At 41.4% G+C, this 23294-nt stretch overlaps 1 protein-coding gene across 1 annotated transcript in view; it reads left to right on the forward strand.

Annotated features, from left to right (window-relative positions):
- The window catches only part of LOC117347416 (protein HEG-like), a 72957-nt gene that overhangs the window by 23138 nt on the left and 26525 nt on the right, over nucleotides 1-23294 (forward strand). Inside the window, exons 2-4 of the mRNA XM_033918331.1 lie at nucleotides 17060-17878; nucleotides 20108-20233; nucleotides 21545-21654. Coding sequence (XP_033774222.1) covers nucleotides 17060-17878; nucleotides 20108-20233; nucleotides 21545-21654 — 1055 coding nt within the window. The remainder of the gene's footprint in view (nucleotides 1-17059; nucleotides 17879-20107; nucleotides 20234-21544; nucleotides 21655-23294) is intronic.

The following is a 23294-nucleotide window of genomic DNA, read 5'->3' on the forward strand; positions in this document are numbered from 1 at the left end:
ATCATTTCGTGTCATACCAATGTTTTGCTGAGTTTTGTTTTCGATGTTGCCGATATGCTTGGGCAGTGACTGTTGTTCATCGATTTATGTTGTTTCAAGTTGCCCTAAATAAAGTTTTTTAAAAATACAACTCTGGATATAATGGACTCTGGATATAATGGACTGTTTTTCCAGGTCCCTTGAAGTCTATTATAACGAGATTATACTGTAAAGTGAATTAGAAGAATCCAATTTTTGCAGGATTAAACCTTGTACCACCATCCTAAAATCATAGGGTGTTAACATGGTTTTCAAAATCTGTTTGCCCGGTGTAAGTGCTGAATCTAAGCAAACTCCCCAAATTAATTTTCACTGGGGACAGGTTATGTCCCCAGCACATCCAAGAAATCCACTTGCAAATCCTCCAGGTTATGTCCCACAAACATGACCTCAGGTTTTGTATAATTACGCCCCAGATCCCCCCATGACACTCCCATTTCTGTGCCCCTTTTTTTTTGATGAGAACAAAAACAATGTGGAGAAGGTGACGTTCAAGATACAGGCTTTATTGAAGGCGCAGTCATAAGAACATAAGGATTGCCTCTGCTGGTCTCATTAAGAAGCTTAGGCCCCTTCTTATCATTCAGGAAGGCTTTGAAGACAATTGTGTTCGCCAAGCACTTTGGAAATTCACTATTTCTGCGTCTCCTGTTTTAGTTTTTTTCTTGTCTAGTTCTTTTGTATTTTTCCTTTTCTTAATGTTAACCGAGTCGAGCTCCAAATTGGCTGATGACACGGTTTATAAAACTAAGTTTTAGTTTAGTGTCTGTGTATGGCCGTTTGGTGGGGGATGGGCTGGGGAGGGCTTCAGTGGCTGGGAGGGTGTAGATGGGCTGGAGTAGGTTTTAACGGAGATTTTGGCAGTAGGAACCCAAGCACAGTACCGGGTAGAGCTTTGGATTCTTGCCCAGAAATAGCTAAGAAGAAAAAAAAAAAAAAAATTAATTTGAATCAGGTTGGGCAGACTGGATGGACCATTCGGGTCTTTATCTGCCGTCATCTACTATGTTACCATGTTACTATGTTTAGAGATTATATCCACAGTGCACATCACAATAAGGTTGCAGTACAACACCAGATTCTTCAATCCATAACAGCTGTTGTTCTTGGGTGAAAGGTATATAACTGGCTGGTTTTTTTTCTCCCCCCTTCCCCCCCCCCCCCCCAGACTGGGTTGGTTTAGAAAGTACCTGCAAGGTAGAGATAGTCCAACAACAGGGCCTGGCTTTTTGCCTCAAGTGGAGAACTGGTGCCGGAAAGGATTTCTCTCTGTTCTGCATGATCCTACAGGTTATTAGTGAAGTGTCACATTTGTTTTAACATATAATACTTAACCTTTCATGCTTTCCACGCTGAGAAATCCTATTATCTGTCTTTGCTTTTTATCCCATGTGTCCCCTAGAGATTCCTGCGATTCATTAAGCATCACTTCTAAACCTCCCTAGTCAGCTAAGGCCCCAGTGGACTAGAAGAAAGACCTTTGTTATGTTACCTCCTTAGAGGGGGAATTCTCTTCAATTGGATTATTAAATTTGTCCTGCTTGATTAAAGTAATGAAGTAAATGAGCGGTTGAGATGTAATTTATAGGCTGAGATGGTATAATCTTATGATTTTTGCTGATGAATGGGATCTTTATGTTGTGCAAATCCTGAAATATGTACAGCTCCCCCTCCCGATTTGCGATTTCCCTACTTGCGAATTTGGTTATTTGCAATTTTTTTTGCCCCTTATTTTTTTAATGCAGAAACGCTGCCCCGGACCTCCCCCAGACCTTACTTGATGGTCTAGCAGTGACGTGGGGCAGGAGCAATCTTCCTACGCTCCTGCCCCGTGCAGAGCCATCATCAAAATGGCTGCCGTGAGTTCCCATTGTAGTCTCGAGACTACAATTGGAACTCACGGTAGCCATTTTGATGACAGCTCTGCACGTGGCAGGAGAATAGGAAGATCGCTCCTGCTCCACGTCGGTTCAGCTAGACCACCAGGTAAGGCTGGGGAGGCAGGAGGGAGGCGGAAGTGGGTCAGAGCTGTTCCAAAAAATTATTCGCAATTTTCCCTATTCGCGGGCCGGCTCTGCCCCTAACCCCCGCGAATATTGAGGGTCTGCTGTGTGAGCCGCCTCGGATTAAGGCGGATTCAAAATGTTTTAAATAAATAAATAAAATTAAGAGATGTTTATTTGAGATTCCAGAAAAAAAAGTTAAGCCCTTGATTTTTAATATAGAATGGAAAGGCTTAGGTGGGTAGGAGTCTGTAGTATGTAGCTAGGATCGACCAAGTACTTTATTGTAAGAGTGATTGGGAAGGTTTTAGGCCAGCACTTTATAATTTTATTTTATGTGATAGTTTTCATTTTTATTTCTTTTAATGTATAGTTAATACAACTTACCTTGGGTGTCCTTTGGAGAAGAAACTGAAATAAATAAATAAATACAACAAATACAGTCTAGGAACGAACCGGATAGCTAGAACGTTCCATAGTTAAAGCAAGAGTTGACACAATTAGAACGTTAGCCTTCAGTTCCTTCCTTCCAAACTAAGAAGCTGATTCTCTGCAGTCACTATGCAGGTAACGATAGCGCTAAACCATTGTTAAATGCACGGATTTTACCACCCAATTATTAAAGCGACTCACCGTGGTTTTTTCCATGCGTTCTAGCCGCCTCCGATTCAACCATGCCCTGATTGCACCTATAAAAGTTGAAACCTGTAAGGGTCTCTGAACGCACACTAAGGACTCTCCTAATATAATTTTCAGGGGCACACACGACGAGGGGTACAAAAGTTATTATTCAAATGCAAATGAGCCAAGTGTTGACTCACACCGTTTCTTGCACTCTTCCACCAAGGCCCCAGAAATATAGTGGAGCTCCTGATTCTGCTGGGCAGGGGATAATGCTAACTGGCCTTTTTTACAAGCTGAGTGTTCGTTTCCATCCGCGAACAATCCAGGAGCCTGAGAAACTTTGGCCTAGCAACGTATAAATACTTATGCATAAAAGGATAATTGTAAACGGCTTTGCCCGGCGCTGTCAGCTTAGCATGCTTTGTGCCGCTTTTATTGGTGATGGATAGAGGAGAGGTTGTTTTTGGACAAAAGTCATTGGGTTATTTGTTTTAATGTTGCTGAAATTCTTTTTGTCTGTGCAAACAGAAATTTTGAAGAGGCGGCTGTGGAATCGGTGGGAAGAAAGGTGATTAAAAAGCACCTTTTGTGTTTGTGATGGAAAGTGATTGCATGACATTGTTAGATGCCAAGAAGCCGCAGGCTGGTTATTATCAGCTGGTCGGGGCAGTTCCTCTCCTGACATTTCCTATTTTGGATCTAGTGCTTGAGACAAAAGCAGTAACTGATTCAGCTTTCTGACTTGCTGTTACAGATGTTGCTAAAACCGAACTGGACGGGAGTGCATGTTTGTTATTGGGTGGACTGATCCGAAGTAAAGGTTTTGACTTCTAGGTGGTTTCAGGGCTGTAATCCTCGCTCCGTGACAGAAAGGTCAGCCTCTATTTTAAAGCAGACATCCTAGCAGATGTGGTCCTTGTCCAAATGTTGACAGCCATCCCAGAGCAACAAAAAGAAATCCAACGAAATCTGCAGGAAAACCAAACAAAAACTGCAGACAATGTACACGATGCAGGCAAGAATTTATGATTCCAAAGTTAAAATGCAATAATATAGAAACCTTTTTACCAACCAAGAGACCCAACACGGTCCGTGTTTCAGACAATACGCCTTCGTCAGGGGTCCTAATAAATAAAATGCAATACTGAAATGATATGGACAATATTAACAATATTAAAAAAACTCAAAAACTTTGTGAAATAAAAGAATGGTGTTGTCATGCCATGCCTAAAGAGAGTGTGATGATGAGACAAAAATAAGATAAATGATATATATTGAGGAACCGCAATACAAAATAAAAAAATAAAATAAAAATGATAAAAAGATAAGATAATAAATAAAAATGATATGCTAAACACAAGGAAAGAAACATGCAGTGAGCCAAAGATAAATAAAAGATAGAAGTGAACACAGAGAAAATAGAAAAACGTGACACAAGGACAATAAGTGAATCTCGGTTTACAAAAGGTGCCAATTCGTAACATTGATTTGTGATGAGAGAGCACCTACCATGGTAAATAAGGTATAAAATGTACCGTAAAAAATGAAGATAACAACTGTCGTAAAAAACATAAAAACATAACATCATATAACAGCCATCCCAGTGCATTATGAATGTTTTTCTGCTGTCTCTGATTCTGTGGCTCTGTGTGTGGCTGCCTGTTTTGGCAGGTGATTCTATGCTAGGACATTGTGTATTGCAAACTGTGTGCCGTGGCAGATTCCAGGTGTGCCGTGAGATGGCGGCGAGGAGGAGAGGCACCGACCCCGGCTGACTGCTTGTAGCAGGGGTGCCCAACTTTGGCCCTCGTCAGGCCAGGTTTTCAGGATTTCCGAAATGAATATGCATGAGATCAATATGCATGCAATGGAAGCGGTGCAGGCAAATAGATCTATGCAAATTCACTGGGGAAATCCTGAAAACCCGACTGGACTCGGCCCTTGAGGGCCGGAGTTGGGCATCCCTGGCTTATAGGAAGTACCTCTCCTCCTTGCCAGCGTCTCTCCCCGCACCTCTTCTCCGTCAGCGCAGAAAAAGGTTCAGGGCCGCAGCTGGAGGGCCTCCGTGCATGTGCAGATGCCGACGCGATGATCCACATACTTCCGTATGCCCTCTGGCTGCGGCACCGAGTTTAATGTGCCTTGGTGTCAAAAAGTTTGCGGGACACTGCTATGGTGGCATCTTCTCCTGGTGGATGATGCTGTATGGTGAAAAATGGCTGTAGTGGTACCTCCTGACTGTGGTATGGTCTCCATTAGCTGTTGTCCTGTCATGGTGACATTCTCACTCTGCAGTTGCTTTATCGCTTTCACAGTGTCTGCCCACAGCAATTGTGTGGGACGTAGTGGCGTTATATGTGACCGGCACGACGTGACCAAGATTGAACAGCCCAGACGATATGAGATAAGTGCTGTGAATTTTAAAACTGAAAAGAAGTCTGTTGGTGTTTTATAAGTTGAGGGTGATCGCGATAAACTTAATAATAATAATAATAATAATGACTTTATTTTTCTATACCGCCACAATCTTGCGACTTCTAGGCGGTTCACAAAGAAGAAGAGCTGTACAATCAGCGAATTACAGTAGATGAATGCAAGGTGGTTGAAAGGAAAATTATACATAGGTTGAATTATAAGAAATTAACTATTTTACATCTTACAATTGAAAATAGTTGGACACCAGCAAGTATCAGGATACAATTATGAAGAGGGAATTTTAGCAGACAGGAAATGTGGATACCTAGTGTGAGGAAGAAATTCAGGATAAGGTGTGGAAGTTCTGTTCGTGGAAGAGTGTCTGGCTAGGACAAGAATTTCTTAAACAAAGTGAAACAACATTGTATAAAGACTAGTCAAAAGAAGGCTCTAAAATTGAAAGCTGGAAAAAAAACCCAGGCAGCATTATGGGGTAAAGACCTGAAACAATTACTCATGCTTGCGAATACTTATGGGGAATTTAGGAAACACCTAAAAACATATTTGTTCCCAAAGTACTTAAGCAGCTACTCTGAACAATCCCTCCCCACAATAACTGACCGCTAAATCTTAATTCTGTTAGTACTACTCAGTCTGTAACTTTTAATCATTGTAAACCGCATAGAACTTCACGGTCCTGCGGTATATAAACTGTTATTATTATTATTATTATTATTAATAAAACTAAATTATAGCAATATTATCAGAGGAGCGAAAAAGCGATTGAAATACGCTAAAGTGGCACACTGTGCCTATTGCTCCTAGTTCTTAGGTTTTTTTCCCCTATGAACAAGAGTGGTTTATGTGATATGATAATTATTGAATGACTGCTCAACTGTTAAGTGCGATTGACCGTTCTTTAATGTTGTTATATGTTATAGATCATATTAAATTAGTAAAACACTTCCACAACTGTAAGATGCACTATGTTCGATGGTATTTTGATGTTTTGGTAACAATTTTCAAACGGAGGAAAAAGCCTCAGACAAGGGCCCTCCCACTTCCACAATGGTGGAATAGCGGTGGTGGAACGTTCACCTCACCAGCTAAAAAACCTCCTTAAAATGAACCAAGCGCTGTGCTGTGTTATGCTTAGTTTAGAAGATATTTCAAGACAGATGAAAAAACATATTCAACTTATCTTCTGTTGGCCGGTACACCAACGGTGGCCAGCGTTACACAGGGTGTAATGTATCCGATCAAGCTGAAACCAGAACCACAAACTTGAAGTTCGAACTGGACCAATGCATATCTTCGTAAAACTTCAATAAAACCAGCAGAACATCCCTCTAATTCGGACGCTGAACACATCTCAAACATCCAAAGATGGCTTCACAGAGTTTGCACTAGATTTGAATACTCCCGGTATGTTGTCGTCAGAACTGGAAGTGTCATTACGTCAGTGCTCCGACGCTAATGAAGACATGATATGCTGCACAACTACACTTACGGCCAAAAAAATTGTTACTCAGCCTGTACTGTGTTACCAAAACATCAAAATACCATCGAACATAGTGCATCTTACAATTGTGGAAGTGCTTTACTAATTATTGTCTATTTTCACTATATCTGAGTCCTTGTGGCTATATATTTAGGATAGATCATATTAAAGGCACACAATTGCAGGATTTGCATGGTAAGGAAGAGGCCCTGTGGGTCAATATGGAAAGAGGGAATAGAAAATGTATTTACATTGGTGTGATATACAGGCCTCCTTCACAGACAGAAGAAGTGGACAGAGATTTAATAGTAGACATTCAGAATGTGTTTATGTTTATTAAAATATGGTATCCCGCAATCAATGCGGTATCCAAAACACAATAAAATCAGTTAAGACAAGAAAAGAACGCCATTATCAATAGGAAAGACCTAATTTTTGACGCGAGCTTCACGTATGAGCAAATTAGTGCAGTTGTTAGGAAATGTTTCTATAGAATGAGAATGATCCGTTCATTATCAAAATTTCTAGACTCTTCAGCTATTAACATATTAATACACTCACTTGTAATCTCCAGTCTCGACTACTGTAATGCTCTCTACAAGGGCATTGCACAGAAAGAGCTCTGTCGCCTCCAAATCATTCAAAACACATCAATAAAGATCATCACCAACTCTTAAAAATACGATCATGTTATCCCATTATTGAACAGGGCACACTGGTTACCAATAAGAGACAGGCTAACATATAAAATTCTTCTTTCGACATTTAAAACGTGCACTACTAACTGTCCTGAAGTCATAAATAGACTTTTGATTCCCTATAATCCCTCAAGAGCCCTACGTTCTTCTTCAACTCACCTTCTATCTGTTCCCTCTCTTAACCATATATATATACATTACGTACATCTATCTTCTTGGTAACGGCCCCATCTCTTTGGAATGCTGCTCCTCTAGATCTAAGAGAAGAACCATCACTGGATCGGTTCAAATCTAAATTAAAAACTTTTTTATTTAGAGATGCATTTAATGCTTGAGCGTCCTTTTCAGGACGACATAGGACTGTTAATTTTTAACTCTTCCTTTTAGCGGAATTTTAGACACTATTTGCTCCCTTGCCTTTGGTTTTCCCTTTTATGTTCTTTCCTATTTTTTTGTATTGTAGTTCTTCCCCTTATTACTCTATTGTAACAGTAAGTCTCCAGTTCTTGTTCTGTAAGTGTCGGTCTTTGTAAAAAGCAAAAATTAAACCTATTGGTTGTATTTTATTGTTCATCGCCTTGAAACTTTGTTTAGGCGATCAATCAAATTTTTAATAAAACTTGAAACTTATTTTAAAAATTTTAAAGAGAGAGAAAAAAAACCTTTTGTTCACTGACGGTTTATTAACTAATTTCTTGTCCGCTTTAAATCAAAGTGGATTACGATAAAACGTACAAATTCAAATATAACATAGAAAACACACATGCATAAAATGCACCCAAGAATCAAGTAGACGGACTCGTTATCAATTTCCTTTTCTGCAGGAATTCATTAGATTTCTAAAAGTGTAATCAATTTTCCTTTTTATTGGGCCAGTTTATGTTTAGGATACGAATACGAAAAGATGAATGCTGATATGTTGGGGCATAGCAAAGTATTTAAATTGGTTTGGGGCCCGTTGACATCCTCTGTTACTTCAACATAGTTGTCTTTTGTTTTAATTTTTTGTTTCTTTTTATACACATCTAGAACAGAGTGGGTGGGTTGGTGGGGGGTTATCTTTGTGGTTTATTCTTTGATTAAATATGTTGGATGGGAGGGGAGGGATATTTTTCTTCTGCATTGTTATTGATTGAATTTAAGTGCTTATTTTGTTTATTAATGTCAGTATAATTCCTGGAACTTTGTATTAGTTTTGAAAATTAATAAAGATTTGAAAAAAGTGTAATCTGGTTAGTAGAAGGCCTGAGCAAAAAGGTGTGACCGGACTCTTGGGCACGATGGACCGCTGGTCTGACACAGCAGCGGAAATTGTTATGTTCTTATCTTATCACCACACAATCTTAAAACTCCAGGAAATCTAAAACTTCTATCATATTAAATGGAAAATTTCAAAAATGAGTTTTCAACATAGACTTAAATTTGGGAAATGACATTTCGCTTCAAATAACGTGTGGAAGGTCGTTCCATAAGAATGGAGATAAAAAGAAGAATTACGAATTGATTCATAATGAGCCATTTTTGGTGCAGGAAGTACCAGTCTCTGAGAGTCAACCAACCGTAATGTAGCTGTAAAAGGGGAAGTCTTGCTAATAGGTGATTTTAACATGCCGGATGTTGATTGGGGTATCCCTTTTGCGGGGTCCTCTAGAACAGTGTTTCCCAACCCTGTCCTGGAGGACCACCAGGCCAATCAGGTTTTCAGGTTAGCCCTAATGAATATGCATGAGAGAGATTTGCATATAATGGAAGTGACAGGCATGCAAATCTGCTTCATGCATATTCATTAGGACTAGCCTGAAAACCCGATTGGCCTGATGGTCCTCCAGGACAGGGTTGGGAACCACTGCTTTAGAAGTAGGGAGATCCTGGATTCTCTACAAGGAGAACTGTTTCAGCAGCTGGTAATTCAACCCACTTGGGATGGGGCCCTACTGGACTTAGTGCTTACAAACGTGGAAAGTGTTTCTGATGTTACAGTGGGTGATCATCTGGCATCCAGTGATCACTGCATTTGGCCTTTATCTGCTATCATGTTTCTATGTAAACATAAAATATGGTAACAGATAGGGGCCTTTAAGTCCTAACTACACAAATTAATTCCTGATGTATTAGTTTAGGTCCCATTTGATCTCTGTCCTCCATTTCCTACCTTCCTAGCTAGTTAAACTCTGGAATTCATTGCTGGAGAATGTGGTGAAAGCAATTAGCTTAGCAGGGTTTAATAAAGGCTTGGATAAATTCTTAAAAGAAAAGTCCATAAGCCATTATTAAGATGGACTTGGGGAAATCCACTGCTTATTCCTAAGATAAGCAGTATAAAATCTGTTTTACTTCTTTGGATCTTGCCAGTTAAATGTGACCTGGGTTAGCCACTGTTGGAACATAAAAACATAAGAATAGCCTTACTGGGTCAGACCAATGGTCCATCAAGCCCAGTAGCCCATTCTCATGGTGGCCAATCCAGGTCACTAGTACCTGGCATAAACCCAAAGAGTAGCAACATTCCATGCTACCGATCCAGGGCAAGCAGTGGCTTCCCCCATGTCTTTCTCAATAACAGACTATGGACTTTTCCTCCAGGAATTTGTCTAAACCTTTCTTAAAACCAGCTACGCTATCTGCCCTTACCAGAACCTCTGACAATGCGTTCCAGAGCTTAACTATTCCCTGAGTAAAAAATATTTCCTCCTATTGGTTTTAAAAGTATTTCCCTGTAACTTCATCGAGTGTCCCCTAGTCCTTGTAATTTTTGACGGAATGAAAAATCGATCCAGTATCATAGTTTGGAACAAGTTTGAAGTGCTTGAAGTTTTAATGTTTGCCTTATTTTGGACTAAAAAAAAAATATTTGGTGGAAATTTTATGGTCTTATGGTCCTAACGTTATCATTGTGAAAACCGAAAAATTCCCAAAGCCAAAACATGCCTGGTGTCAAGGATTTCAGATAAAGGATCTTGTACCTGTACCTGTCTCAAATATGTAAACCGCTTTGATTGTAACCACACAGAAAAAAATGGTATGTCAACTCCCATCTCCTTTACCTTTATTTCTGATCGAGACTGCTTTCAGCTCTTAACTCTTTGCGTCCCCAACCCTATATGTCATGTCTGTCTGTCTGTCCAAGTTAGATTGTAAGCTCTTCTGAGCAGGGACGTCTATTTAATGTCATAATATACAGCGCTGCGTACACCCTTCAGCGCTATAGAAGTGATAAATAGTAGTAGCATTACAGATCTATAATAATCCAGGTTCTGTTTTCCATTAGAAAACATTATTGATGTTGGCATCCTGGCAGTAGTGCAGGGGTTTTGTTTTTTTTATATGACTTCACGTGTGTGGCAGGAGAAAGAGTCTTTGTTGCTGTTCCTGAGATGACACCAGAATTTGAATATTTTATTATTATTTTTTTGCATGGTGAGGAGTAAAGAGAAGCATCGTAGTTCTGCTCTGTACCCATAGCTGGGAGAGTTTCCACGAATTCAGGGTGTGTTTATAGAAATGGATCTGCAAAGTTAATATTGGATTGTAGCAGGATTCTGGGTCTTGCCGCGTCTGTGTAGAAAGAACCGATGTTTCAGCCATCATGCTGTGGCTTTCTTCAGAGTATGCCGAGGTCTGCAGTGTGTTTTTATATATATTGGGTTCACGGACCTGATTCAGAACAGGGCAGTCTGTGGGTCGAGAAATTTGAATTTTTGGGCAGGAAAGTTTGTGGGCTGACCTGATTGAGAACAGGGAAGTCTGTTGGTCATGAATTTGAATTTTGGTGGGAAAGTATGTTGGAGGTCTAAGTTTGAATTTGAATTTTGGCGAGAAAGTTTGTTGGAAATCCAGTTTGAATGTTGGATATTAGCGGGAGCATTCGGGACCCAATTTTTAACATCTGTCCCACCTTTATACATTACAGAATTTACTCCTGCATAAGTGTATATAAACCTCCTAGGGACTGTGTTTAAGCTGCTTACTTTGGATAGGAATGGTGCACGGACATAATAAGAGCCAGGGCAGAAGAGTGGGCTGCTGTTTCAGCTTCCTGGACCGTTGGATGAGCACAGATGGGGTCCATCTCTCAAAGAAGGGGAAAGTGTATTTCAAAATAGCCTGTCAAATCGAAGGAAGACTTAAACCAAGTATTATCTTAAAATGGGTAGACAAAGACTTCAGGTAAGAAAATAATAATAGTTTATTTTTCTATACCGCTAAACCATCAGTTCTTGGCAGTTTACACAATAGTACTGTAATTACAAGTAATTAAAATACAGATCCAAATAACAGTGTCTTATAAAAGAAAATAACACAATTCAATAAAAATACTGACTAACAAAATGCGACCCTAACTTATTCAAAGTAAGATATGAACAATACAAATTATTTATACTAAAATAGGTAAAAAAAATGAAACACTTGTACAGAAAAGAGAAAAAAAGGAAGCAACATCTGTAAAGCTACATACAGAGAAAAGGTGCTTCATTCCAGGCCTAGGTTTCAAGTTTATTAGGTTTTTATATACCGCCTATCAAGATTATCTAAGCGTTTTTACAATCAGGTACTCAAGCATTTTCCCTATCTGTCCCAGTGGGTTCCCAAGTCCAGGACCCCTGCACCCATAAATCCAGGCACCATGGCCCAACACTAGCTCCAGAAATCTGAGTTAACTTCACTCCACTTCTGACTCTAATTCCTAAATTTCAGGCATTAAAAAAACATGAGTATGGCATAACTCCCCTGCCTACAGCCGGTGGATTACAAAGAAATATATATCGGTATTACACCCCTAGTATGTGTCAAGTTAGGATAAAAACTTATATTCATAAACCTTGCACTATAACTATGGCAAATTGGAACCTATATATTATATAGGGTTGCAGGAGTAAGAAATTTCTTAATCATATTTTGGCATCTCAGGCATCTTCATGACAACGAATTCCAAATATCGTTGCTTACTACCCATTCATATGGACATTTTAGAAAACAATTGAAGATCTATCTTTTTTCTAAATATTTGACTGTTTAATGAATCGTCTTATTTTATGTAACATGTTTACTTTTATAACTTTTTGTAAACTGCGTTGAACTTCTGGTTACGCAGTCAATAAGCACAATGTTATGTTAGATCCCCGTATGTGTTGAGTTAGGAGAAAACTTGTATTGGAAAAACTTTTTTTTTTTTAATATTCTTTATTCATTTTCAACATTACATTAAGTGTTAAAATATATTCATTCACAATAACAATAAATACATCACTTAACAATCATTGATACATTTCATAAATTCTTATCCCCACCCCCTCCCAAGCCCCCCTCCCATATATTCCATTATCATTTAAAACATGTAATAATAAATTCCCCCCTCGCTGCACCTTAAATTGATAAATATAAGGGAAACAATTTCAAATTAATCTTTACAATACTTTGTTAATGGTTTCCATACATCCTGAAACTTCTTAAAATGTCCTCGTTGTAATGCAATAAACCTTTCCATTTTATAGATGTGGCATAAAGAGTTCCACCAGAAGTTGTAATATGCTTGAATTTTCACAGTCGCAACATAAATTTGGTCTTAAAAATTCAGAAAACTTTAAATGGGTGCAACTGAAGCATGCCATTCAGGCGGGGTTCCCTGATTGGAAAAACCTTAATAATCATTATAGTATGGAGTTTATGTGTTTTCAGACAGACTTCTTGGGTCACCAGGCCGCCCAGTGGTACAAAGTGTTAAGTGGATTTGATAAACAGAAATTAAAAACTGGTTTAAGAGATATTTGGAGCATTGAGATTAAGCATGAAATTACTGCATCTCAATGGCCACGAATTTGGTCTTGGAGGATGAAATGTACGGTGTCGGCATCTATGAGACAAACTTGTTTTTTTCTGTTGCATAGAGCGTTGTGGACCCCTGTTAGGTTGCAAAAATTAGATAGTTCTTTGTCTAATAGATGTTGGCATTGCCATCTAGAAGTAGGAACTTTAGATCATTTATTGTTTTATTGCCCATATATTATGAATTTTTGGAAATCAATTTGGGACCAAATTAATAATTTGTTAGATAACCCAGTGGCATTATCTTATGATACTGTGATATTTGGTATGGAAATGAGAGCAAAAAGTCAGATTTCTGCAAATAACAATAAATTACTACTTATAAAGTATTGGAAAAACTTGTACTGTATCTATGGCAAGTTGTAACCAGTTAACTGTGTATTATGTATGTTAATCTGTAATCCGTTCTAAGTTCGTTGGAGAGAATGGGATAGAAAAGAATTAAATAAATAATCAAATGCACAAAATGATGCTGCTTGTTGAACTTGTTTGGAACAACATCAGAGAACGACACTTTGGGCTAAGAAAAATCATTTCAATCAAGTGATTCCTTCTGCTTCCTAAGAACATAAGAATAGACTTACTGGGTCAGACCAATGGTCCATCAAGCCCAGTAGCCCATTCTTATGGTGGCCAATCCAGGTCCCTAGTATCTGGCCAAAACCCAAAGAGTAGCAACCGATCCAGGGCAAACAGTGGCTTTCCCCCATGTCTTCCTCAATAACAGACTATGGACTTTTCCTCCAAGGATTTGTCCAAACCTTTCTTAAAACCAGCTACGCTATCCGCTTTTACCACAACCTCTGACTCCATTCCTGCCTTGATGTATCTTTAAAATGCTTCCAGATAAATTTGACTAATCTTAACATGCTAATGTAATTTGAAAGTCTTTTTTGTAACATCGCTGTCTGTATACAGTCTCTTCCTCTGTAAACCGCTCTTAACTACTTGTGGTATTGCGGCATACATAAACAAACTTATTATTATTATTATTAACTATTCTCTGAATGAAAAAATACACTTCCCCCTCCGTATTTGCAAATTACGTATCTACGGATTCGCTTATTCGCGGTTTTAAACCAAAAAATGTATTTTTATATTTCAGGCTATTTTAAGCCCTGTAAGCCCCTCCCCCTTAAGCCTTACCTGGTGGTCTAGCGGGTTTTCAGGCCAGGAATGATTTTCCCACGCTCCTGCGCTGTGCAGATCGCTCACAGGAAATGGCTGTCGAGACAACGATGGGAGCTCAAGGCAGCCATTTCCTGTGAGCGATCTGTACGGGGCAGGAGCGTGGGAAGATCGCTCCTGCCCCGAAAACCCGCTAGACTATCAGGTAAGGCTTAAGGGGGGGGGGCTTACAGGGCTTAAAATACCTGGGGGAAGCGGGGATTAGAGGCAGAACCGGCCCGAATATTATTCGCGTTTTTTAAATATTCGCGAGTTGGCTCTGCCCCTAACCACCGCGCATATGGAGGGGGAAGTGTATTTCCTCCTATTGTCTTTAAAGTATTTCCCTGCTGTTTCATCGAGTGTCCCCTAGTCTTTGTAATTTTTGACGGAGTGAAAAATCGATCCACTTGTACCCATTCTGCTCCACTCAGGATTTTGTAGACTTCAATCACATCTCCCCTCTTCCTCTAGCTCTAGGAAACTCTTTTCTGTACTCAAAAAGCTGTTTTCTATCCATATTTAATCAAATCATGCTACATTTCTTCCTATTGTCTGTAAACAATTAGATGCTGCATTTGTTAATAACATTTCTAATATTGGGCATTCTCTTGATTCTGTTGCTTTATCTCATGAATTACAGTCTAGATCAGTGGTCTCAAACTTGCGGCCCGCCAGGTACTATTTTGAGGCCCTCGGTATGTTTATCATAATTACAAAAGTAAAATAAAACAGTTTCTTGATCATATGTCTCTTTAGCTATAAACGACAAGATTATTATTAAGACTTAGCAAAAAGCAAAGATTTATAAACTATAAAGAGTCTTACCTCATGCAAAATTGTCATTTCTTTCATAAGACATTAACTATTTTTTCTGAGACCCTCCAAGTACCATCAAATCCAAAAAGTGGCCCTGCGAAGGGTTTGAGACCACTGCCTTAACTGTATCCATGACATCCTGTTTGTCTTTGGGAAGCAGAACCAAGATTGTGATGTCATAATGCCTCATTCCACCAATAAGAGCCAACCTCATCAGTGATGTCACAATGGCTTGACTGTCCTGTTCTCCCCTCTGCCCTCCAACCCAGCCAGCTAATTAACCGTTCCCCTTAACTCAATGGTCTCAAACTCACGGCCCGCCAGGTACTATTTTTTTAGGCCCTCGGTATGTTTATCATAATCACAAAAGTAAAATGAAACAATTTCTTGATCACATGTCTCTTTAGCTATAAACGACAAGATTATTATTAAGACTTAGCAAAAAGGAAAGATTTATAAACTATAAAGAGTTTTATCTCATGCAAAATTGTCATTCCTTTAATAAGACATTAACTATTTTTTTCTGAGGCCTTCCAAGAACCTACAAATCCAAAATGTGGCCCTGCAAAGGGTTTGAGTTGAGACCACTGGTGTAGATGAATTAGTGTCTCTGAAACTATTTGCTGGGACAAATTTTCTCTGGTTTCGGTTCAACATGTTCAGGACGTATTGACCTCATTAAACAATCCCTCATGCCCTTTTGATTTGTGCTCTACTTCTGTGTACAAATTGTTAAAAGACAAAAACTTGGTGGGCCAGATTCACTGTTGATTAATCATTTACTGAAGGTGCTTTTCCATCCATGCTTAAACGTGTCACAGTTCGTCCCATATTAAAGAATGTGAGATATTTACTCAACAGATGATTAAATTATGCTAAGCACGAATATTCAGAGCGAGATGGCAAGATGAATACTAGCGCTTAGCAAATAGCCAGCAGCCAAATCCGGCCACATAAATTGTTGCTCTATCTTTGGACACTGTAAACTCAGCTGGCCAGCATCCATTGTCGACATAGACGGCTAAGTTTACGGTGGCCAAAAATAAACTGGATATTCAGTGCTGGTCACTGGAAATGGCCCAGCGTTGAATTTCCAAGCTCAGCCTCGACCGTGGAAGTCAACCCAGCTAATTCCTGCGGTCTGAATATCAGCCCCACTATCTTTGCTAAATTCTCCAGTCAGTCCAAGACCAAGAGAAAGGGGAAGGGACTTGGATACTGCCTTTTTGTAGTTATACAACCACACTCAAAGTAGTTTACGTATATACAGGTCCTTGTTTTGTACCTGGGGCAAAGGACACAAGGGACACAAGGAGCAGCGCTGGGATTTGATCCTTCGTGGTGCAGGGGCAGAAGCTTTACCACTAGGCCACTCCACAAGCAACTTGCTTACCTCAATAAACATAAGAACATAAGAACATAAGCAGTGCCTCCGCTGGGTCAGACCACAGGTCCATCTTGCCCAGCAGTCCGCTCCCACGGCGGCCCGAACAGGTCACGGCCTGTCTGAGACACCAGAAGGGGCCCCCTTGCCACCTTGGTTTCCCATTGAGTTTTATCTTCCCATCGAAGTCCTAACCCTCCGGTCTTGCACATGCACTACCTGGTTGGGTTTCTATACTTATTACCTGGTTAGCTTTCTATACCTGTGTTACATCCCAGCACCTCTCTCAGTATCCCACGATCCCTTTATCCCTCAGGAATCCGTCCAATCCCTGTTTGAATCCCTGTACCGTACTCTGCCTGATCACTTCCTCCGGTAGTGCATTCCAAGTGTCCACGACCCTTTGGGTGAAAAAAAGGTATCTTATTGTTCCCACTAGTTCTCCATTCAGCCACATTGATCCACTAACAGAGCATGTCCTGAGATGAAAACATGGGCTATTGAGTTTGAAAAATTAAACAGACGGAGGAGGTGGGATGTGCGATCTTAAACTAATGCCATGTTCTGTTTCTGTGTCACTGTGCAGCTGTGTCAACAACAGAGGAAGCTGGAGCATCAGCCAGCACCTCGGGGATCTTGAAGAGCGCAGAGCAACCATCCGATTCCGTTACCACTTCAGCGGCGGCTTCAACTAACGCGGAGAACGAGCCACGTAGCACACAAGTGCCCTCTCTCACAATCACCGATGGCAAGGGCAGCAGTGGCACATCAAATAACTCAAACAACATGACATCGGAGAGCCAAGCATCTTCTGCCGGTGGTGCAGAGAGTTCAACACCCAGTGCCAATCCTGACACCACACCCTCCAAAGCCTGGCCATCCACCTCACCCATGGACGTTATGGAGCGGCATTTGTCAACTGGAGACAGAACAACTGTGGCATCTACAGGAGGTGGCAGTTTCTCCGTGGGCAGCGCCGCATCTTCAAGAGCGCCGAGCACGGTAGCCGTGACGTCTGGCGCAACATCTCCAGCACATGGAAAGACCACAGAAAGTGGTGCGGCTGCATCAGCAATGAATAGTCTTGGGTCATCGAGTACAGAGACTCAACCGTCAACAGGAGCCACCACGAGTGTTAGTATCTCACTAACGACCAGTGCCAGGAACCTGACCTCAAGCACGAGTTCAGAAAGTCCAACAGTGGCAACAGACACTGCCACCTCCACAACCACCCGCCATCAATTGACCACAGCAGCTGAAAGGAGCTTGTCCACGCCATCTAAGACAAGTAGATCAGGGCAGAACAGCACATCGCATGCGCAGAGCTCCTCGGCGCAGACTGTATCATCTGGAAGCCAAACGAGCAGTACGGCATCCCCTACTCAAGGATCCTCAGCTCCCGCAGGTAAGTCGCAAAGAGCAGCTCTGCTGGTCTTGGCTGTTCTTAGTAGCTCAATAAGATTGTTACAGCACAAAATCATGTAGCAGCAGCGTTAAAGGTACAAATGGGGATAATATAGACAGAGAACCCAAAACAGTACATCAGCCCAGCGGACTGTTACAATGGATGATCTTGCAGTAAGATGGGGTCGGGGGTTACAGCATGTTCAAATTCTAGCAGGTCTTTCTCTTTTGTTAGTGTCTCCATAGCCCTTTAGTGGGGAAGGTCAGGGAGTTTCACTGGACGCCAGTCCATAAGTGTTGAATCAGAAGAGAGGTGAGCATCTCAGAGGCTCTGTGTGATTAGGGCTATCAGATTTTTATGTATGTAAAATCTGGACCCATAGACCTGCCCCCAGGCCCACCCAGTTCTACCCACCCCGTTACACCCCCACCCCCTCAGCCTGCTCGTCTCGGTCGGGAGGGCATCCGTGCATGCGCCGAAGCCCGTCCCGATGCGATCTGCTTTTCCAAAAACCGGACAAAGCACCGGGTTTTGAAAAGCCGTCTGGACGCTTGGATATGCCCTCTAAAAAGAAAACATGTCCGGGGAAATCCAGACGGCTGGTGACCCTATGTGTGATCAGTTAACCCTGGCCTACCAGTGCTACCTGGCATGCATGCGTACTTCTTGAGCAGATAAGGTCTCATGAACAGCACCTGTAAGTTTATCTGTCGCTTATATATGGCCTATCCCACACTCCTTGCAGCTCTCCAGTATAACCCAGCCACATATAAAGACCCCACATGTTCCTGCTGAACCAGAACGTACGCAGATAAGGCTAGACTCAGTTAGTGCACTGGTCTTTGACCTAGGGGCCGCTGTGGAAGCGGACTGCTGGGCACGATGGACCACTGGTCTGACCCAGCAGCAGCAATTCTTATGTTCTTATTGTACTGTAAGTCACCTTGAACCTATGTAGGCATAGTCCGAGACATAAGTTGCAGATTAGATTTAATAAATATTTAATTAACTTCTCAAATAGTCTGTACACCCCACCATCTCTAAAGTCCTCTCCCATACCTTAGCCACATGTAAAGGGCTGCTCACTCTATAGCCTTGTCTAAGGGTCCCACATTCTCCTTAGCTCTCCACTATACTACAGAAACATTTGGCACTTGCAGATAACACGAGGAGGGACCTAGTGAAGCTTGAGGAATGTGCTAGAATTTGGTACTTAAGATTTAATGCTACAAAAAAGGCAGGGTCATGGATTAGGGCTGCAACAACTCAATGGAATCAGTATAGGAAGAGAAGTGCATCTGTGCGGGAAAGAACATCAGGACTTAGGTGTGATTGTGTTTGATGATCTTATGGTGGCCAAAAAGGAAGAAAGGTAATGGCAAAAAGCCAGAAGAATACTTGGGTGCATAGGGAGAGGAATGGACATCAGGAAAAGGAGGCAATAAAGCCTCATAAACGTCTCTAGTGAGATCTCATTTAGAGCACTATGTACAATTCCAGAGACCGAACAATCAGAGGGTGGTTACTAAAATGGTCAGTGGTCTTTGTCATAAAGCATATGGAGTCAGACTTAAAGATCTCAATATCTATACTTTGGAAGAAAGATGGAAGAGGGGAGATGTGATAGAGTTTTGGCCAGGTACTAGTAGCCACCGTGAGAACAGACTACTGGACTTGATGGACCTTTGGCCTGACCCAGTAAGACTATTCTTATGTTAGAAATGTTTGAATACCTCCTTGGCATAAATGCACAGAGGCAAGTATGTTTCAGTTGAAGCTCTGAATTCAAGAAAGCTTGAGACAAGCGCATGGGATCTTTAAGAGAGAAGAAGGGATAGACCATGTGGTGCTTATTTGCTGCCACTATCTCTGATGCGCAGTGATCTCTATCTAGTAATATGCATGGGTCCACATTCTGTGTAGCCACATGTAAGGGTCCCACACTTCTTGTAGTTCTTCTCCATACTACAGTCATATGAGAAAGTCCAAATACCCTGGAGTACTTCCCAAAGTTACACTCATTTTTGAAGGGCCCACATCATCCATACTCCTCCTCTATACCATAGCAAAATATAAGGGTCACTCTGGATAAGTCCCCAGTGCTTCAGCCATATTTCAGGGATGCTACACATCTGCAAACACACAAGGATTTGGAGAAAAAATGCTTTTTTAAATAAATTTCCCCACTGGTAATTCATTATCTGAAATGAACTTTTCTTCCATTTTCAGTTGAAAATTACTGCAAGAATATGAAGTGTCCACTTTCCAGCACTTGTGTGTCCAAGTTGTCTGGCTATGTCTGTCAGTGCCCTCTTGGGTTCTACTTTGAGTCTCTAGCAGCTGCCTGTGTAACAGGTAAGTGAGGAGGACTGGAACTTTGTGAAGGAGGAGCAGGTAAACCAAGGGAAATTTTAGAGGAAGGGTTCTGAGCGTACTATGGGCCAGATTCTATAAACGGTGCCTACTAGAGAATGACACGGAGACAAATTTTTCCCCATCCCCGTGGGAACTCATTTTCGCATCCTGTCCCTGCCCCATTCCTGCAAGCTCCGTCCTCATCTGCACAAGCCTCAAACACTTTAATATCATAAGTAGCAACATTCTAGAGCAGGGGTGTCAAAGTCCCTCCTCGAGGGCCGCAATCCAGTCGGGTTTTCAGGATTTCCCCAATGAATAGGAATAAGATCTGTTATCATACAATGAAAGCAGTGCATGCAAATAGATCTCATGCATATTCATTGGGGAAATCCTGAAAACCCTACTGGATTGCGGCCCTCGAGGAGGGACTTTGACACCCCACTCTCTACAAGGATTCAGAGCCGCCATTTTGATCCTAAGCAGCTGAAGGGAAAGCACCAAATATGTTGCAATTTGCCCTGTTCACCACCCCCAAGCCAGCACAACTGATTTCCTGTTCTATACATACGCCTTAATTGGGTAAGGGCGTAATATAGAATCCCATGTCCATTTTTGATGAGGTCACTTGCTTTCAACATATTTAATAATTTTTAAAGATTTTTCCCCACTCTGTTTTCTCATAACTTTGCCCAAGGATCTTTTCCCACAATTCTGGTTTGTTTTTTGTATTTTATTTTTTGGGGGAGGGGGGCATGGCATGGGTGGGAAATGGTATGGAATCACTAAACCGTGAGCATGTTCACGTTGGCATATTCTAACTGGAAAATAAGGGGTTAACGGGGCAGCCCCACCCCCCCAGTCCTGCCCAGTTCCACCCAGCCCTGCCCTATTCCACCCAATTCACGCCCCCGTTCTGCCCCAGCCCCGCCCCCTCAATCTGCTCTCATGCTCAGAGCCGCGTCAGGAGAGCATCCACACATGCGCAGATGCCCTTCCGACATGGTCCCGAGGTGGAAGCTTTTCAAAACAAAAGTGCCAGGTTTTGAAAAGCCGTCCGGGTAAATCTGGACGTCTAGTAAGACGTGGAGTGGTAAGCGCTCCTACATTAATTCAGTTACCTCTTGTTAATGACAACATTAATGCATGACGTGCAGATCAAAAAATGGAAAATATCTTACTTTCCTGCTTCTGTAAAAATGGGCTTAGCATTCAGGAAAGCCCTGTATTAGTAATAGGACCCCCAAAGAGAACTTGTTCCACTCATTTTTAATATACAGTGAGTTGTGCTGTGTTTTTAATGTTTTCCAGGGAAGATTTTCCCAGGTTCTCTGCACCTCCATAAGCTGACTTACTCTCCCGACATGGAGAACCAAGATTCTTTTGTTTTCAAAACCACAGCTGCAAACATTGAGGGCGTCGTAAGTCTTCAGTTTCTTTAATCCTTTCGTGGGGAAGGAGCAATGATAAATTTCTGGCTTGAGCTGTCAGTGTATGTGAGATTTTAGAGAGGGGGAAGTATGATGGAACATGGCAGAAAAGGAGTGGGGGGGGCAGTGAAGAACTGGAGTGAATCCATTGAACTGTGAGCACTGGAACTGTGCGTTTGACTGCAGCAAGTAAGGGGTGGAAGTTGCATTTGGGAGTGGAGTGGCAGAATGATGTGAGACAATGAGGGAGAGGGAAGAAGATAATTCAAGCAACCGAGCCCCAGAGGATTCTGGGAGGATGAAAAGTTAAGCTGGGATAAACTGAGGTAAGTGAAGGGAGCACAGAAGAGAAGATGACATGAACTGGACAAGAGACAGCCAGCTCTTGTAGTTATTTCGAGGAATCAGAAAAGGTGAACAGAGACCTAGCTTCACTTTGAAGGAGCTGGAAACAGTTGACAGGGAAAAATAAGCTAGAAGAAGCAGCTGACTTTCATTCTAGCATGATGGAAAGTGGAGACATAAGAACATTAGAATAGCCAATGGACCATCAAGCCCAGTAGCCCATTCTCATGGTGACCAATCCAGGTCACTAGGACCTGGCCAAAACCCAAGGAGTAGCAATATTCCACGCTACCGATCCAGGGCAAGCAGTGGCTTCTCCCATGTCTTTCTCAATAACAGACTATGGACTTTACCTCCAGGAACTTGTCCAAACTTTTCTTAAAACCAGCTATGCTATCTGCTCTTACCACAACCTCTGGCAACGCGTTCCAGAGCTTAACTATTCTCTGAGTGAAAAAAAATTCCTCCTATTGGTTTTAAGAGTATTTCCCTGTAACTTCATCGAGTGTCCCCTATTCTTTGTAATTTTTGATGGAGTGAAAAACCGATCCACTTGTACCTGTTCTACTCCACTCAGAATTTTGTAGATTTCAATCCTATCTCCCCTCAGCCGTCTCCTTTCCAAGCTGAAGAGCCCTAACCGTTTTAGTCTTTCCTCATACAAGAGGAGTTTTATCCCCTTTATCATCTTGATAGCTCTTCTTTGAACCTTTTCTAGTGCCACTATATCCTTCTTGAGATAAGGAGATGAGAATCGAATGCAATACTCCAGATGAGGTGGCACCATGGAGCAATACAAGAGAATTATAGCATTCTTAGTCTTGTTAACCATCCCTTTTTAAAATAATTCTCAGCATCCAGTTTGCTTTCTTGGCCCGTTGCCGCACATTGGGCGGAAAGTTTCATCGTATTGTCTACGATGACACCCAGATCCTTTTCTTGGGTGCTAATCCCCAAGGTGGACCCTAGCATCCAGTAACTGATTCAGGTTATTCTTCCCAATGTGCATCTTTTTGCATTTGTCCACATTAAATTTCATCTGCCACTTGGATGCCCAGTCTTCCAATTTCCTAAGGTCCGCCTGCCATTTTTCACAATCCGCATGCGTTTTAATCCTCATATACATCCATGGAAAAAGTGAGAGGGAGGAAGGGTTGGAAGGGAGGGGTGTTTCAAGTTTCATGCATAGTTTACAAGTGCTTTATGTGGTATTATGTGGTATTTGTTGCACTTTCTGTAAGATGTTTTTATAAAATCAATAAACAGTTATAAAACCAAAAAAACAA

Source organism: Geotrypetes seraphini, chromosome 13 (assembly GCF_902459505.1).
Source record: "Geotrypetes seraphini chromosome 13, aGeoSer1.1, whole genome shotgun sequence".
Classification (NCBI taxonomy): Eukaryota; Metazoa; Chordata; class Amphibia; order Gymnophiona; family Dermophiidae; genus Geotrypetes; species Geotrypetes seraphini.